Source organism: Papilio polytes, unplaced genomic scaffold (genome assembly GCF_000836215.1).
Source record: "Papilio polytes unplaced genomic scaffold, Ppol_1.0 DF823935.1, whole genome shotgun sequence".
In the NCBI taxonomy this organism is placed as follows: domain Eukaryota; kingdom Metazoa; phylum Arthropoda; class Insecta; order Lepidoptera; family Papilionidae; genus Papilio; species Papilio polytes.
Window position 1 is genome coordinate 622913 of NW_013525269.1, and position 17688 is coordinate 640600.

Below are 17688 nucleotides of genomic sequence, written 5' to 3' on the forward strand. Positions count from 1 at the left end.
AAAATCCCAGAAACATAGTCTCATCCCTCTCTTTCACTTAGACAAAATAGAGATAACAATACGTCTTATACTGATGTCACCCCAGTGTAAAATCACGGCAAATGCAAAAATAACGTCCTTGCTTATCTGATGTTTACTTTCCAACTTGACCCTGACAGTAAGATAATGCTGACGTAATTTATCCAAGAAATTATTCATATAATGTTGAAATTTTTGAGTCGCAATGAACGAACATTTATTTCTCAAAAACTTATACTAATTTTATATGTTTGAAGCCTAATCTGAACGGATCTGGATGAAATTTGGCATAGACGTAGAACATAGTCGGAAGAACTCATAAGCTACTTACTTTTTTTTAACTCCACACGGACAGAGTCGTGGATGATAGCCAATATTTCATTAAAAGAAACTTGCGATGGTTTATAATAACATTTCTATGAAGTATACGAGGTGGAATTAATCGCACTAACACTCGAGGTCTGGTCAATTAAATTGCCAACACAATTTCCCAGACAAACGAGCGTGCAAAAAGCTGCGATGAGCACGCGATCAAGGCTTTGAAGAAAAACGCTGGTTCGCACGACCTTATTACCATAATGAGGTGATCAGAAATAGATAATTTAAAAGCTACCTGAAGAATTTAGACCTCATAACCATTTGTAGACTTAATATTATCTCTTTCCTTGAAAAAAACCTTTTAAAAATTATCATGTCGGCTCAAAAGTTTACGAGTCGCAGTATTGAACACAATTTTTATGTACGCGGCATGCCGACGTCCTTGGGCCGCCAAGATATTTGAAAAGCGTAATACTTGGGCAGTGCAACTACACATTTAACTGCGCAAAAATAGATTAACGTTACTCTATTATCGTATCTATAAAATTAGGTTTAATCTTGATATTATTTTAAGCAGAACAGACAACTGGTTCCGTGGTGTAGTGGTTATCACATCTGCTTTACACGCAGAAGGCCGCCAGTTCGATCCTGGCCGGAATCAACTTTTTTTTTTATTTAAATTTTACATATACGTACAGTATTAGTTAAGGATATTGGCGAGGTACATAATTTTAATTTTTACTCAAGGAAAAATAACTACAAATGCCTATTACAGGAAAATAATGTATTACCTACAATAATTTTTGTCATAACATGGACCCTATTGTTATAGTGATTTTTTTTAAATGTTGTTTTTATAATTTTATCTTAAATGTTGTCACCTCAATACTTGATAGTACTTTTGACGCACATCTGTTGTAAATTAAGTTCTTACGTCTTCAACTATAACACTGGGACTAGATTAAACTTGTATAAGAGTATAAAAGTCGCGAGATTATTTATCTTACCATAGTTAATAAGGCCAATTAAAGCTGCAATATTCTAGTAGTGATACGACCTTAAGGTAAACGTTCGCGTGACCAATGTGACCTCAAATGAACTGCTAATAGAAATAAATTAATGTACATATTTGAAGACAGATTTTCCAAAATTTAATATTTCAGTATAAACAATGAATTCCGAGATATATAGATATGATGTCATACCAATTGGAGTCGTAATTACGAACATGTAGGTCAGAGGTTATTTATAAAGGAAAATGCTGTTTTTACATGCAAATTTTCTGATACATTAATATAATATATTCCTAAACATATTTCAACCATGGCTAACCATGAAAAACGAATTATTAATAACTTTTTAATTGGAAGTTTTAACTTTGTCCGTTACTTAAAGAAAATTATGTCAAGGGAAGTTAAAATGGATTAAAAATTCATAACATTTTGCAAGAAATAATCAACACCGTTGGTTTCAGGTTTACTCTATTTCTTCTGACTATGTCCTACAGACTGTTTAAAACGTTACATCTCAAAAAATATCGAAAATTTCAAAGAAACAAGTTCACAAAAAAACTTTATAATCAAGTTGTATTATACTAAGTCTTTAATGTATTAATAAACAACAATTTAATGTTTCTCATTTAATCTTAAAATTCAAGGTTATATTCATTATTTATAAAATTTAACTATTATGTGATGATTGTATATAAATAGTCAATAATCAAATTAAATTGATAAACAAGCTTTTTAAATCTGGAGATCTGATTAGTGTTTTTTCAAGACAAATTAACATACTTGCTGGCAAAACTAGTTGGAATTAAATTTAATTTCTTGATACAGACACACTGTACAGAAATTCAAGATCTCCGTGCTGTTATCCCACTTACATGGGCAGCATAGTTTTATAAAACTCTTTTTTTGCTTAATTTTATGGCTGGCCGCCTGCCTGACATATCTAATTTAAAAAATAAAGACAATGTATAGGAACTATCTTTGTTTAATTCAAAACAGAATAAGTGTTAGTAGTTGACCAGTAATTAACTCAGCCATAGACAAAAATTCAATGCAGTTCTTTTTTAATTCAAATTACCTCTTATCACCTGATAACACTATCAGGTAACTAGTTATCAAACTAAGGTTAGATAAGGTATTGCAAAATTAAACAAACTCCATCTAAATATTTCCAAGCTTTGTCAACATAAGAGAAATTAATTTATCATTATCCTCGAATCACGTAACAATTTTAAACACTTCACCATATAAGGAATGTCCACAGAGGTAATATTTAACGCAGACCTTAGAATGACCATAAATTACAATAAAAATAATGAGTCACCCATGTCTATTTTGAATATTTATACCGGTATAACATAAAAAAGTTTTGAGCAAGTAACTTTCAAAATATCTTATAAATTATCTTACTACAAAAACAATCATACATTTAGAAAATGTTGAAGATTACTTGCCTTGTCCAAACATTTTAGTTCCTCTGTAGGATATACTGTTTTCTCGCACCTTGCGCAAGTTTTATTCATCTTGAAATAATTTACACACAAAACACTTTATGAGAATTCCACAAATATTTCACCGAACAATAAAAGTTTATCACAATACACTAACAAAGTTTACAAAACTTTTATTTCATGAAAAAACACTCCCGAGCACGATTTTCGTAGCATCCCCCAACGCGCATGCCAAAAAATGACAAATGGCGGCGACCAATGTTGCCTTCTATTGCGTTAACAATTTAAATTACAAAAATCTGTAAGTGGTACAAATTAAAAATAAGCGTTGGCAGCATTAAGAATTTTACTTCGAAAAACCACCGTCTACACATAGGAAAAGAGGTCTAAATTAATTTAATAAAGTCTGATTTGTACGTGGTTAGGAACAAACACACTTCTGCTTTTGTAATACCGCTAAAGCTTCGTTAAACAATTGCTTCGAGTTTTGTATCATTTCTGTCAAATTCGTTATATCATCTCTCTTCTCCTCTTCTATCATCTTCAGTTTATCTTCCAACATTTTTAATTTTTCTTCTGTTAACTCTAATTTAAATTTTAATTCATCTTTATCCAAGCTTTCATAGGTAGTGGCATCCTCTGTTTCAATAGATGGACTTGAACTTGGTTTTTCATTAATTGTAGTGATTGAAGACTGCTTCTTTCCAATCGAAAAATGTCTTGCATCAGTTTGTTGGTCTTTAATAACTGACGATTTGGAACTTCTGGATGGCCTTCTAGAGTCCCGCATAATTTTTATTTCATCTTCTTGACTAGCTACTTTCTTTTCCAACCTTTTCTTTTTTTCTTTTAGCTTTCTATGAGTAGCTTCCAATTCATCCCATTTACGTCTTTCGGAATCCAGACGCTCGTTTAACGTGTTAACAAGTTCAGACAGTTTTTTAATTTCATTATCAGAGGCTAATTTCATAGGAGTGTAAAATATATTTTGCAAGGAACATTCCTCGTATTTAGCGAGCTGACCCCTTAGCTCTTCAATTTTTATTGATTTCTCTACTGCTTGTGTTTGTAATGCACCAATTTTTTCTTCAGAATTTTTCATTAGTTTATTGGATTCCTCCATATCATAATTCATCTTGTTTATTTTGTTTGTATTCTCTTTTAAAAGTTCTTGGTAATACAGTTCTAAAGATTTAATTTGATTCTAAAACAATAAATACGTTTTAGTGTTAGCCGCAATAAAGAAAAATGGGAACCTATAACTGTTTGCTATGAGAAAATTACTAAAAACAGTAGTCTTATCTAATCCTAGTACATACTTCAAAAAGCTTTAGCCGCAGCTGTATCGCTAAGACCTATCCTTAACGGAAATACTTACTCTTTGTTCATTTATTAACAAATCATCATGATTACTTTTTTCAACAAATGTTTGCATTTTTTGTCTCAGCGACAATGAGTCACATTCTAAATTTTTTACTCTGCATTTAGCACCATCCAATTTTTTTTTCAATTCCTGATTTTCTTCTTTTATGGATTGCAAATCTTTCATTGCGATGTCTACTTCCTTTTTTCTCTTCATTTCCAACTCCCTGATAATCTAAAAATATTGAGTGATTTAAAACCTTAAGATTGATCGTGTAAATAAAAAAAAAGTAAAAACTACCAACCTGACTCTGATCCTTTTTTTTGGCTTCAATCAAATCTTTATGTTTACCGTTCAACTTTTCCTCCAAATCGTTAATTCTCGCTTGCAAACATACTATTTGCTGAGCTCTGCCCTTCCAACCTGCTAAATCGCGCTGTAATTCTTTGATGCTACTAAATTTATCACCTAGTTCTTGTTGCAGGATTTTTGTTGCGATTAAAATATCATTTTTTAGTTCTAAATTTTTGTTTTTACTATCAAACAATTTTTTATTAACTGCTGCAAGTTTATTGTTAAGTTCTTGTAGCTCATCGAAGTTTGCATCAGTTGTATCGTCTTTACATGCACAAATATCTAATTTCTCGTTTTCTTTATTTATCAAATCCAGTTGCATTATTTTCCGTTCCAACGCACCGTTCTTAGTTTTATAGCCTTCTAGTTCAGCAATCAAATGTCTATTTTGTTTGCACAAATCAGTTATTTTGGCACTTATTATACCTGCAGATTTAGAAGATATAGCAGGCCCAGTGCCAGAAATTATATCACGTATTCTCTGATTTAGATCGGTTACTGTTTTATTTAGTTCTTTTACTTCTTCGTCTCTTGTGAAGATTAACTTTCGCAACTCGTTATTCTCACAAGTCATTACCTAAAATTAAAACACTACTAATGATGTAACATCTAACTACGACCTTTTTATTTATATTAGGTTTTGTAGACCTGCATTAGGATATATTAATAGTTACAAAAATCTCGCCGTTACTATTACATAGTAAAAAAAGTAAAACTACATTCCAGGTTCAACTGTTACATTTGGAGTACCTTCAACTGCTCAATTAAATGAGCATTCAGTTCTGGTGGATACAGAACGTCCTCAGGCTCTGGGTGGTCCAAGGCCGCTAACATTTTTAATTTCATTTCATCAGTAACGTCTATTTTTTCTGCCAAATCAGCGAGTTTCTCGTCTTTTAAATTATGCTTTTTAACCGAAGTCATTGTAATTATAAATTAACTATTTATGTAATAAATAACATAAACAACATCTCGCGTTACGTTTAAACGTCAATTTTTATTCGAAAGTTTTACAGATTTTTTTCTTTTGTAAAACAAGAGAATAGGACCTTATAAGACTGAATTGCTTATAAAAGGTATCGAAGGTATTCTTGCAGTCTTTTTAGTTTGATAATTTTTAAAAAGTATCAGTTAACCAAACCAAAAACGTTTGCATGAAGAACTGAAACTCACGCAGAAGCAAACGCAGAGCTCTAAAGAGAGATTGAAGAGCAACAGTGCATACAAGAATTTTTGTGTTCATGTGCTGAGAAAAAACCTAAACAACATTTTTTCCCACAAATGGTAACTTTTAGTTGTTATTCTAGCAACACTTAAATTGTGAGTGTCACTCATGTGTCACTTGTCATCTGTTCATTGATTAATTTGTTATCAATAGCGTAGTGCATAATATAAATTATTTTTCTGCGTTAATACTTCTTACAACATTTATGTACGAATGGAAATACATTAAGATCCTCAAGTTTTAAATTGTATCAAGATTTTTCCAAAGTCTAAGTGTTCTATTAATAGGTTTGTATCAAATTATTGCCCTTGTATCCTGTTTTAATTTAATTCTTTATTATATTATGTTTGCATCGTTACATAAAAAGTGTAACCGTTAATAAAATACAAACAGCGTATAAAACGCCACTCAATAAAGCTTAACTTAAGGACCAGCTGATTTATACGTAATTATTTTCAGCTAAGAATGCCCGGGACGAATCTTATCGTGCCCGTTGTGTTGTGGGGTAAAAATGCGCCATCGCATTGCGTATCTTCGGTCTATTTATCTAGGGATCAGAAAACTCTAGTTACAGGATGTTACGATGGTCAGATTTGTATTTGGCAAGTAAATCCTGATACATTGCAAATGACTCCCCGATGTCTCCTTGTGGGGCATACTGCTCCTGTCACTTGTTTATCCAGGGCTTCAATAATTCAGGTATGTCTCTTATATATTATCTATGCTAATATTTTACAAAGGAGAGATTTATGTTTTTGTATGTGTTGCAATAATTTTATAACTAAGGAGCCAATTTCAATAACACTTTCACCATTAAAAAGCTATGTTATCATTGAGTAACATAATCTATGTTTTTTATTCTTTTTTTTAATTTCATGCAGATGTAGTCAACAGCAATTATCCTATAAAAATAATACACTTTACAATCTTTGTATGTTTGATTTGTACCAATATGTACTAATTATAAAAATGGAAAGATTTGAGTTTTTCTATGCATTGGATTGGCTTGAAAGTTACTGAAACAATTTGCCTTTGCTAGTAAGAAGCTACATTGTCACTGGGTAATGTAGGCTATACTTTACATCAACGGGAAGGGTAACATACAACAGGAAAAATATTTCATATTCTATGCCACATAGTTAAAGCTGGGTAGCATAACCATTTTGGAATAATGATAATCATTTAAAGTATATTTTAGGATAATAACTACATTGTGAGCTCATCTGAAGCTGGAGAAATGTGTACTTGGGACCTGGTTGATGGGAAATGTAGGGAGAGTGTTAAATTAACACAAATCCACACAAATATTCAGGTGAGCATGTATGATAATGAAGGTGGGAAAAATATTGTAGACAATATTTAGCAAAGTATTATTATTTAATGTTATTTACATATATAAATTAAGGTTATTATTTTATATGTTTAATATAGAAAATTGATATACCATTCTTCACTCTTTAAGGTTTTAAGTATTTGCAAAGGAAAATATGAGTGTTTTTCTTTTTTTTAAAACATAAGGTGGCAAACGAGCAACCGGCCACCTGAATCCGCCAAAATGGCGAAGCTACCGCTGCCCATAGACATCCACAATTGCAGATGCGTTGCCTACCATTATTCGACGGAGGAGACGCACATAAAGAGGATGCTTTCCTATGCATCTCCTCCACCGTCAAAGCCACTTGACCTTCCCATCCTCTTCTTAAAAGAAAAGGGTGGCAAGAGAAAGGGACTTAAATGAGGACTAAAGGGACTTAGTATATAATGTCTTAGCCAATTATATAATGTTTTATTTTATACAGGCCTATCATATGTGCAACAGCGAGGATTTACGTCTCTTCTGCAATGGATATTACGCAGAGATTCTTATTATGGATCCATTCTCATTGGAGATATTATTTTCATTGAGTTCCAAGATGAATCCTGATTGGATTTCAGCTTTACATGTGAGTAAAAGTTATGTTAAATCAAATTAAATCATTTAAACTTTCGTGAAACTGGTCGGTGCCATCACCGGAAAAAGTATGACGAGAATAAGCCGTAAATTAATTAATTATATGTTAAATTAATTTGTATTTAACGTTATTAAAATAATATTGAATTAAATCTGACATTTAAAATAAGACAGAAATGTATAATGCATTTATTGTTGCAGGTGTTACGACCTTCTTCAAGGAAAGATGATGTGGTTTTAGCAATTTCTATCACTGGAACTGTAAAAGTAAGTGTATAATTAAAGTCATAATCTAATAAATGTTGTTAAAAATGGATTGATTTGAGTTTTTGTATGTAATAAATAAACTCAAAACCACTGGACCGATTTACAAAATTCTTTTGTCTTTACAAAGCTGTTATCACTGAGTAGCATAGGCTATATTTATTACTAGAGTTTTTAAATCTGTATGGACAGAATCGCGAGCATAAGCTAGTATTTATCCACAGGCAAGATCCTAACGATTTTTAATATAATTTTATACTTGTAGATATGTTCTGTTCTGTTCTAACTCATGTGTACTTTTAATTCTTTTTTTAGAATTCTAGTATGTGCACAGTTGGACTTATTTTGTTTTTTAATTATAATATTTCTCGTTTCCCAGGTTTGGTCTCTCCTTGGCCATGAGAATAAACAATCTGAACCGATCTACGAGAATGAATCTAAACAAATCCGCTGCCTGAATGCGTTGTCATTGAACTGCTGCGCGTACAACCAGCGTACTGTGCTCGTTGTTTGTGCTAAGTATTGCCAAATATATGACGCAGGTATTTTAAATGTTCACTTAAGGTGGCCTTGAGAGTAGTGATTTTCATTTTGTAATTTTAAATTATTAATATGATTTCAGGAGATTTTTCAGTTCTCTGCTCTATACAAGCTCCGGCAGGAGAGCGCTGGATGTCCGGGGACTTTTTAGCCACAGACCGTGTTCTTGTTTGGTCCACCGAGGGCAAGGGATACATGTATAAATTACCTGCTAAGTAAGTCATATTGGAATTTATGTTTTAGCTGTCTCTATTACTATAATACTATTGAAATATTTTAAGGGGTATTTCCACTAAATTTTAAAGGACAATTTATTAATGTAGACTTTAAAATTAATTTAAAATAATCTGTGACGTCACGTGCTAGATATTGGTTTTATGTAAGCTTAAATTTGGATGTTAATGAATTAATCTTGATTTATATAAGTTCATCATTAGAGTTTCATCAGAGCACATCGCCTGGTACATATTCTGTGTTGAATGTTTTTTACACATGGCAACAACTCATCACAGGTAATAAATCACAACATGTCAAATCATAGACTAAAAATATCTTTATGATTTTTAAGATGATGAAATATTATGAACACTACATTAACCAGGATATTCATATTATTGGAAAGTATGAATTAAATCACTTATTTCACTATTTAGAATTGAAATACATAAATACACACATTAAAATATCCTGGATTTTTTCTCAATGACACCGTAAAAACATGAATTTCGTTTTAAGAATTAGTTTCGAATATATCGACACTATACTCTTGCCTGCTGGCTAAATGCTAAAATGTCGAATTTCTTTTATAGCAAGCTACGTGGACGGGCCATACGTAGGTCAGCACCGATTGTTTTGTCATTTTGTATGTAATTGTTTTCGACGTAGTTCATTTTTGAGTTAAAATCCTTTGCCAGCACATTTTGGAGCTTATTGCATTTATATGTGGCATTTGGTGTTGCTAGTTAAAAAGTTTTATGTTTTTAAATAGGTCATCAAATGATTGTTTTTTTTTTTAATTGTAATATCATTAAAAATGTCATTATGTTTTAGAAGAAAATTCATAATTTAGTGTTAGTTATTTTTATAAATGTAGTTTTTTTTTTTATTTTAAATAGATTATTATACATTTAATTTGCTAACACAATCCATACTCGTTCATAATATTAAAGTGTTATCAATTTTATTTATTAATGTGTAACGTCAATAACTGAAGACTTGATCATTATAGAAAAAAATATTTTTAAATATTGTTTTATGGTAATTTATTAGGCCAGTTGTAAATAAAGTTACAAATATGCGTTTCAAATACTACTGAAAAATGCAGATATTTAAGACAATTTACAGGGTTAATATTTTCAGCTCTGTACCGGATCACAAAGGCTTTCACGGTCCTACCGTGGAACACGATAGTCCAGTATTATTTAGTATTTTGGCGCACCCTGATAATAAGGTATGGTTAGTTTTTTTTGCATTTATAAGCAAACTATAGTTTAATATGACCTTTATTATCGCTTTTATACAATTTACAATTAGACTATATCGGGTTACATCGTGTCGATTAGTATTTTAAATTCTATAGTTGGTAATGTCCTGCTCGAGGGACTAAACTAATTATTTTGTTTGGCTGTTACTTGAGTGCGAAGGAGCCAGCTGAAAAACAGCGCAGAAACGGCTTAGTCCGTCCTGCAGACGCTGAGCTGGCTACCTTTTGCCACAATTGTATTTTTTTCTTTTAATAAGTCCTTTTATGTAATTCCTTTTTTGTGGCAATAAATTCATATTTATTCATTCAAAACCGAAATAACGCATACTGTGCTTTTCTCAGCACTACTATATACTATCACTTATATTGTATACTCTATTCTATGGTTTAAGAATTGTTTTTTTTTTCAGTTGTTATCATGTCCCCCGGCGATGCGATTCGTGACGACATCAGTGGGTGGAAAACAACGAAGGCTGCTGCTCCGTGGTGATTCCGCTGGTGTCGTATCCCTATGGAATGTAGACCAGGCTGTCACGCCGGTCCTCAACCAGTTACCTTGTGAGTGTTCTTGATGAGTGGGTAAAGAGAGAACTAGTTTGTGTTATGCGTGAAAGCGTTTATCCATTTGTAATACTTTAAAATATTGTTGTTTATATTATCTGTTTGAATTTCAGCGCATGCCCCGATTGTAATGACAAGTTTAGATATGGCCTGGGAGGAAATGAACCCAAGCCCTGTCGGTATATTGGACCAATTGAGTCATCCAGATGAACAAGGTATGATATACTATGAACATTAAAAACATTTATGGACGAGACATATTTTTTCACCGGTACTTTCTCTGAAAGGTACTATATTGTTTGTCAAGTTTAGTGTCACCTCATTTCCTTTAATAAAACTTTTTACAAAATTATAATAACCACCTTTTGTTATAAAATAAACTGAATAGTGTTACAAAATTTAAACATTTAAACGTTATTTAATGACACCTATAGGTAATTAATTTAAATATAATTTTTATATAGCGTTACTGAAATTATGTGAAAAATGTATCAAGTGAAGTTGCAACTATGCCTCCTCTATATTTTTGTATCTCTGACTAGGAACTATGGGTTTTAAACCATTTTAAATTATGAAAACTATATCCCTACTTTTCTGTAAACCTTACTTTTTTAACATGTACTCGTAATTTTGTTTTCAGAAATAAAGTTAACAGCGTCCATTTATCTATTGGCTGCTAACCGTTTAGTGGTCGGCAGAGAGGATGGTTCCATAGTGATAGTAAATGCGACGCATACTGTGCAGTTGCAATTATTGCACGGCGGTCACCAGCAGTTGGATGGTGAGATAAATGCAGATATTAAAATAAAATTAGAGTGGACATTAATTATTTTTTTTAATACTAAAATATACTATATAAATATATATTTTATTTATGTTTATGTTGTGTGATATTTGATTTTAAATGTTTATTTTTCAGATTGGCCACCCCATCAGTTACTGTTGGGACATAATGGTCGAGTGAACTGTCTGTTATATCCACACCATATACATCACAGGTAACTAATTTTAATATTCAATTATTATTAACTAGCTGTAGCTCTCGACTTCGCCCGCGTGAAATAATTTTTTTATAAAACATAGCCGATGTTACTCACAGAAAAGTTACCTGTAAGAATTTTTTAAATCGGCCGAGTAGTTTTTGAGTTATTTCAATACATACAAAAATACAAATCTTTTCTTTTTGTAATATCAGTATAGATTAGTTGTTTATTTAAAAAAAAAATATATATTCAGCTAATGGCCGATTTCCCAACTGAATTTAACCATTCGATAGTTTCGATAACTTCACAAAATGCGTTTCCGAACTACGTAACTTTACTTTTACTCCATTGTTACTTAGAACCATGTAACACTAATAAATCAATACGTAATAATAAATGGAAACTTCATAAACGTACTATAAATTGTTTATACTTGTACAGATATTAATAGTGAATTTTATCTCCTATTTTTGTTTATTGAAATTTTTAAAACAAGGCGTAAGATTTTAAGAAAAGTATGTCTTTGTTGTTATCAGTTATGTTTATTTATGTTTGATGTAGATACGACCGGTCCCATTTAGTGTCAGGTGGTATAGACTTCGCGGTGTGCCTGTGGGACCTGTTCTCTGGCGCGCTGCTGCACCGCTTCTGTGTGCACGCCGGAGAGATCACCCAGCTCATAGTGCCGCCGCATAACTGCAGTGTAATATATCTATACTGATTTTTATTTAATTTAAATTATTAGGAGCGTCGGTGGCTCAGTGGTTTAAGCACTTGACTTGTAATACAGGACATGGGTTTGAATCCCGCTGTACCGATGTGATTTTCAATTTTTCACATGTACATAATTTACCCGACGTTCTTACGGTGAAGGAAAATATCATGATGCTTGCACACATTGGCGAGGAAATTCAAAGATATGTGTGAATTCAACCAACCCGTATTTGGCCAGCGTGGTTGACTATGGCCTAGTCACCCCTTATTAGAATAGGCTCCGAGCTCCTCGGTGGGGACGTATAGTGAGCTGGCCATAATAATGTCCATGAATGCAAGTGATCTCTGATTATTGAGTCTCAGCATTTGACTCATCGTAAAAAAATTGAGAGGTATTATATGTTTATGGACAGTTACAGCAGTGGAAACTTACGTTAATTTATGTTTCCAGACTCGAATACAGAAGTGCATCTGCTCCGTTGCCTCCGATCATAGCGTCACTCTACTCAGTAAGTACATTTTACATTTTTTACACTCGCTTTTGCCCGCGACTCCATCCGCGTAGAATTTATAAATATAGCCTTTGTTACTCACATATAAAGTACCTTTGTGATGCTCAAAGAATTTTTAAAATCGGCCCAGTAGTTTTTACGTGTATCAAATACATAGAAAAATACAAATCTTTCTAAATTTATCTATTTTCTATATATCTGTTAGGTCTGACGGAGCGTAAATGTGTGACCCTGGCGTCCCGTCACCTGTTCCCCGTGGTGAGCATCAAGTGGCGGCCGGCGGACGACTTCATGGTGGTGGGCTGCAGCGACGGCACTGTCTACGTCTGGCAGATGGAGACGGGACATCTGGACAGGGTACTACATGGTGAGTTGTACAGGGGAAAACTGGTGGATCTAGAGCAAACTCTAGAAATTAAAACATTTTAAAAAAGTAATTCGCGTTAATATTAATAATAATATAATAAACATATAATCAGCTCAAAAACACATTGCAACATAATACACTTGAACATAAAATACAAACGAGAAAAATAGACATTAACTATTTAAAATCAAAACTAATGACAAAAACAAATTGCCGAGAGAAAAAGAAACACTACACATATTAGACCTTCTAACCATGTGTTGCAATGCAGAACTGATAGGATATGTGAAGTGTCCGTATGTATAAATATGTTATTTATGTATGTATGAGCGGTTGCCCTGGACTGCGACAGCAGTGGACTGGATAGATTAAAAAAAAAGCTACAGTTAAAAGACTCAGCCGTTCCGAAGATTATCCGGAATAGAATAGATTACATGTTTATTGACATACAAAAAAAAATAATAGTTAAAATGTATCAAAAAGCGGTTAGGTTTTCCTGCCCTGGTTTTTAATTGGCCTCTTCGCTCTCACTATTTACACTTAATGGCCCTTCCATTAAGTGTAAATTGAAGACAAATGAAATGATTTTTTTATTACAAACAGACACTCCAATTTTAATACATGTTTAGATGTACAGTCGGGAAAACTTGCAGTGTTCTTAATAGCAACAATTTGTAACAAGACACAAAACAAAAACCAATGCAACGCAGCTTATTAAAAAAAACTCTGTTAATGATACGCGGCTAGTTTCTTTTTATTATTATCCCTTTTGCACCACTATCTAATTAGATGTTATTTATATTTATCTTTACATATTTTTCTCGTTTCATACAAGGCTATTTTTGCAAAACTGGAACACCGCAGATTTCCTCGATTGTACTTACTGACTTTATATGAATAATCTCTTTGTTGTTAGGTATGATAGCTGAGGAGGTACTGTCCGCGTGTGACGAGACAGTTGCTGACGACCTGGGCGGCTCGCTGGCGGCCGGCGCTGGAGACCTGCAGGGGCTGGCTAACCCTGCTGTGCACTTCTTCAGGTAGGTTACAGATAGTAAACGAAGTAGAAGTGAAGTGAAAGGAAGGGAAATGATATTTGTAGTGCATTGCTTTCTTCATTAATTATAATTAATATATTTGTGATTGTGGATGCATAGGCGATTGCTTCGCTATTAAGGCGACAATCATACTAATATTATAAATGCAAAAAATTTAGATGGATGGATGGATCTTTGCTAGAGTTTGTAGCCTTAACGGCTGAACGGATCTCGAAGAAATTAGGCATAGTCTGGAAGAACGCATACGCTACTTGCTTTTCTCTTTTTTAATTCTACGCGGAGTCGCGGGCGAAAGCTAATTAATTAATAATTTATCCGATGGTCCGAAGGTAAAGGAAAACATCATGATGCACATATCGGCGAAGAAATTCAAAGATATGTGTGAAGTCAACCCGTAGTGCAGCGTGGTTGACTGGCTACCTTTAGGGTAGATTCCGAGCCCCTCAGTGGAGATGTAGAGATGGTGATATGTGAAATTGTTTCTCGTAGGGGTCTCCGTCATCGCAACTTAACAGCGATGCGTGCGGCGACGGCGCGCGGGCTGGCGGCGCTGTCGGGCGCGCACGGCGCGGGCGGCGCGGGCCCGCTCGCGGAGCCAGCGCGCGCGCGCCGCGCACCGCTCACTGTGCAGGGATTCAGATCTAACCCTACAGGTATGGATAACATATTTATTTCTATATTAATAAACCGTAAACTGTCGTAAGATGTCAGCAATAACAACTTATTTTAGAATATTCTTTTTAATAAATAGCATTTACGACACGCTTAAGGTTAAACATAGGTCGTGAATAAATTACAATAGCATCAAAGGCAAGGTTGCCATGGTAACGGTAACTGTTAGTCAATGGCAAGAGTTCGTTGTCATTTGTGCATTTGAATTTTTATGCTTACAATAGATTTTCATGCGGATTATGCCGCACGGAAACAGCTAGTAACTCTAGTAACTTCTAGACTATGATGATTAGATATTTTACATATACCAAATTTTATTCAAAATCCGTTGTTGGAGAGAAGTAGTAACATCCATCTTAACTTTCGCATTTTATTGCTAGTTGTTATCAGCGATTTCGTACGCGCGGAATTAATAAAAAAACATAATAAGTAGCGTATGTGTTCGAGGCTATGTTCTACATCTGTGACAAATTTCATCGAGATCTGATAAGTCGTGTTAAAGTAACGACTTAACATCCATCCATCCAAACTGTCGCATTTCTTAGTATGTTTTTTTTCTAGATCCAGAGAGTCATATCCTGTTCTTTGACATCGAGGGTCTGATAGTGGAATTACTGAGTGAGGAATACTCCGCAATGAGTCCTGCAAGTTTAGAGGTAAAATCAATTTTTTATTAATTAAATCGTCATTTGTGTTTCTCTGTAGTAATTAAGTTTCTAAAAAAAGTTTGTTTTTTTTTTTTTTGATCCAGGCTGCTGGTTTGATAACCAGTGAATATATGAAAGTGGCGGCATTAACTCAATCCGCAAGTCCTGATGCTGCTAAACGTATTTCTGGTGAGTTTAGATATATACTGAATTTATTTCTTAACAGCTACATGTAAGTATGTGAATTAACTTTTTTGCAATTTTTGTATACGCTTACCGAAATGGATAGATTTCTTTGGACGTGTGAAAGACAAGGCAGGAGATATGGAACGTATCTTGAAAGAAAAGGACAAACATGGTTTGTATGACTTAACAAAAATACACAATTGATGTCAAATATGTTTAAATAATTAATTTTTTTTTTCAAATTATGAAGTCAATTCTGATAATAATCCCAAAATTTAGTCTAGAAGACTATTTTTAATTTCATTTCTTTGACAGTCAACGTCAGTTCAATTTTTTATGGCACTTCCTTAGCAAATTGCCAGTGTCAAATTTTTATGTTTTTATACTTATTTGAAAGACTGGCAACAATATTCTGCTTATTGAAAAGTTTTCGTGAGCTAGTGATCCAAAGATTAAAAATTCTTTATCTAAAATAGAACAAACAAAGACATTTAATTATGTTAGGTTAGTAAACAACTAATATTTTTGGTATTAAAATCATCTAAAATATTTACATACGGAGTATTTGCTAGGTCAAAAGGGACTTGAAGTTAGTAATACGAGGATTGTAGGATATCCATTAGGGATGAAGTTCTTGGACAGTTGAAAAAGTTTTCAGTCAAGGTCAGTCCAACGTTTTTGCATGTAACAGGTATTCTCGCTAAAATGAAGGAGGGAGCAGAAACTATGCAGACTAAGTTGCAGGCCAAAGCTGAACAGCTAAAGGGTGGTTCAGATCATAAAGGTAAGTGCTAACTTTTGTTGAGGAAAAAATTAGTACCGCGCTGTAGAATTGGCGCAACACTAGTTTATCTACATAAACGTCACATCTCTAACTGACAGCTGTCAATGTCATTAGAAGAATTGATTTTTGCGCGCATTCCTGACGAGATCTCTAGTGCAGTGTTTAAATTAATATCGCTAGTTACAATAATATTAATTGTTTAAAACTATAAAAATACAAAGTACATTTGTCGCCCCCTAGCGGATTAATTATACAACTTTTTATACGTATACGTACTACACGCGTGCGGTACAAGATACGTAAGATGTAGATGGCGTGCGTGTTTCGTATTGTGAGATTAGAGAACTATATAAAATGAGCTTGAGCCTAAAATTTTAATTAGGGAAATATTCCACTTCTATATTTATTATGAGAGATTTAGGGCCTGTCCAACTACTGGCTGATAGAGGTTCAGATAGCTTAAAATGACGAAACTGTCAGATAAGGAAACAAGAACCGATATTTCCATCACATATTTTACACGTTGGATTGGTATCATGGTACTAATGGACGTTTTAACGATAAGCAGATATAATTAGAATCTTATAAAATTGTACGGTTGATGACTTTTGTATGAAACAATTTGTTATATTTTCTGTTTATTACATCTATACTAATATTATAAAGAGGAAAGATTTGTATTTTTGTATGTATTGAAGTAACTCAAAAACTACCGGGCCGATTTTAAAAATTCTTTCACCATTAGAAAGGACATTTATCTGTGAGTAACAAAGGCTATATATTTTAATCACACGGGCGAAGTTTTTAGTTATATTTAGATGTTTTATGACTTAAGAAAATAAATGAGTCATTATTTCTACTTGTAACCTATTTAATGATCGCTTTATAGTTTAAATCCATATATAGGAGCAATCAAGCATTCACTTAAGGAATGTAAGGAATGCAATTTTACCGTCAATGTGAGCAGATTATCATAAATAGCTTTTTATAAAGTAACTAGCTGTTGCCGTGCGGCTTCATCCGCGTGAAATTTTTTTTATTGTTCACATTTGTCAAATTGTCAATTACAAATGTCACAATGACATGACATGATGACAAACCATAGCAACCTAAGCAAGGTTGTTGGCAGCAACTTATGGTCTCTTTCCCACATTAGGGTTTTAATCCAAAATATTTACCCCTAAGTTTAATGGCGTGAAAATATATAGCCTAAAGCGTAACGCAAGT

At 33.3% G+C, this 17688-nt stretch overlaps 3 protein-coding genes and 1 non-coding gene across 6 annotated transcripts in view; 2 read left to right on the top strand and 2 right to left on the bottom strand.

Annotated features, from left to right (window-relative positions):
- LOC106101916 (LIM and SH3 domain protein 1) overlaps window positions 1-3017 on the bottom strand; it is a 21609-nt gene extending 18592 nt beyond the window's left edge. For all 3 annotated transcript variants that reach the window (XM_013281284.1, XM_013281282.1, XM_013281281.1), the window contains exon 1: window positions 2801-3017. In XM_013281284.1, the coding sequence (XP_013136738.1) occupies window positions 2801-2869 (69 nt within the window). In that variant the 5' untranslated portion in view covers window positions 2870-3017. The remainder of the gene's footprint in view (window positions 1-2800) is intronic.
- Trnav-uac lies at window positions 925-997 on the top strand. Its single transcript has one exon. It is a non-coding gene; the product is annotated as a tRNA-Val (tRNA).
- Window positions 3018-3131: 114 nt separating the features above from the next.
- On the bottom strand, window positions 3132-5522 carry LOC106101915 (coiled-coil domain-containing protein 13). The gene is made up of 4 exons (XM_013281280.1): window positions 5265-5522; window positions 4465-5091; window positions 4176-4394; window positions 3132-4001 (listed from the first exon to the last, which is right to left on the bottom strand). The coding sequence occupies exons 1-4, from the start codon at window positions 5436-5438 to the stop codon at window positions 3219-3221; spliced, it is 1803 nt and encodes a 600-aa protein (XP_013136734.1). The 5' UTR covers window positions 5439-5522; the 3' UTR covers window positions 3132-3218.
- A 339-nt stretch (window positions 5523-5861) lies between these two features.
- The window catches only part of LOC106101789 (WD repeat-containing protein 7), a 63377-nt gene continuing 51550 nt past the window's right edge, over window positions 5862-17688 (top strand). Inside the window, exons 1-21 of the mRNA XM_013281125.1 lie at window positions 5862-6026; window positions 6199-6438; window positions 6938-7051; window positions 7539-7682; window positions 7892-7957; window positions 8334-8496; window positions 8577-8709; window positions 9304-9330; window positions 9854-9944; window positions 10388-10535; window positions 10652-10753; window positions 11179-11319; window positions 11458-11536; window positions 12083-12224; window positions 12687-12744; window positions 12953-13114; window positions 14031-14154; window positions 14662-14825; window positions 15406-15500; window positions 15596-15680; window positions 16369-16461. Of these exons, the coding sequence (XP_013136579.1) occupies window positions 6205-6438; window positions 6938-7051; window positions 7539-7682; window positions 7892-7957; window positions 8334-8496; window positions 8577-8709; window positions 9304-9330; window positions 9854-9944; window positions 10388-10535; window positions 10652-10753; window positions 11179-11319; window positions 11458-11536; window positions 12083-12224; window positions 12687-12744; window positions 12953-13114; window positions 14031-14154; window positions 14662-14825; window positions 15406-15500; window positions 15596-15680; window positions 16369-16461 (2365 nt within the window). The 5' untranslated portion in view covers window positions 5862-6026; window positions 6199-6204. The remainder of the gene's footprint in view (window positions 6027-6198; window positions 6439-6937; window positions 7052-7538; window positions 7683-7891; window positions 7958-8333; window positions 8497-8576; window positions 8710-9303; window positions 9331-9853; window positions 9945-10387; window positions 10536-10651; window positions 10754-11178; window positions 11320-11457; window positions 11537-12082; window positions 12225-12686; window positions 12745-12952; window positions 13115-14030; window positions 14155-14661; window positions 14826-15405; window positions 15501-15595; window positions 15681-16368; window positions 16462-17688) is intronic.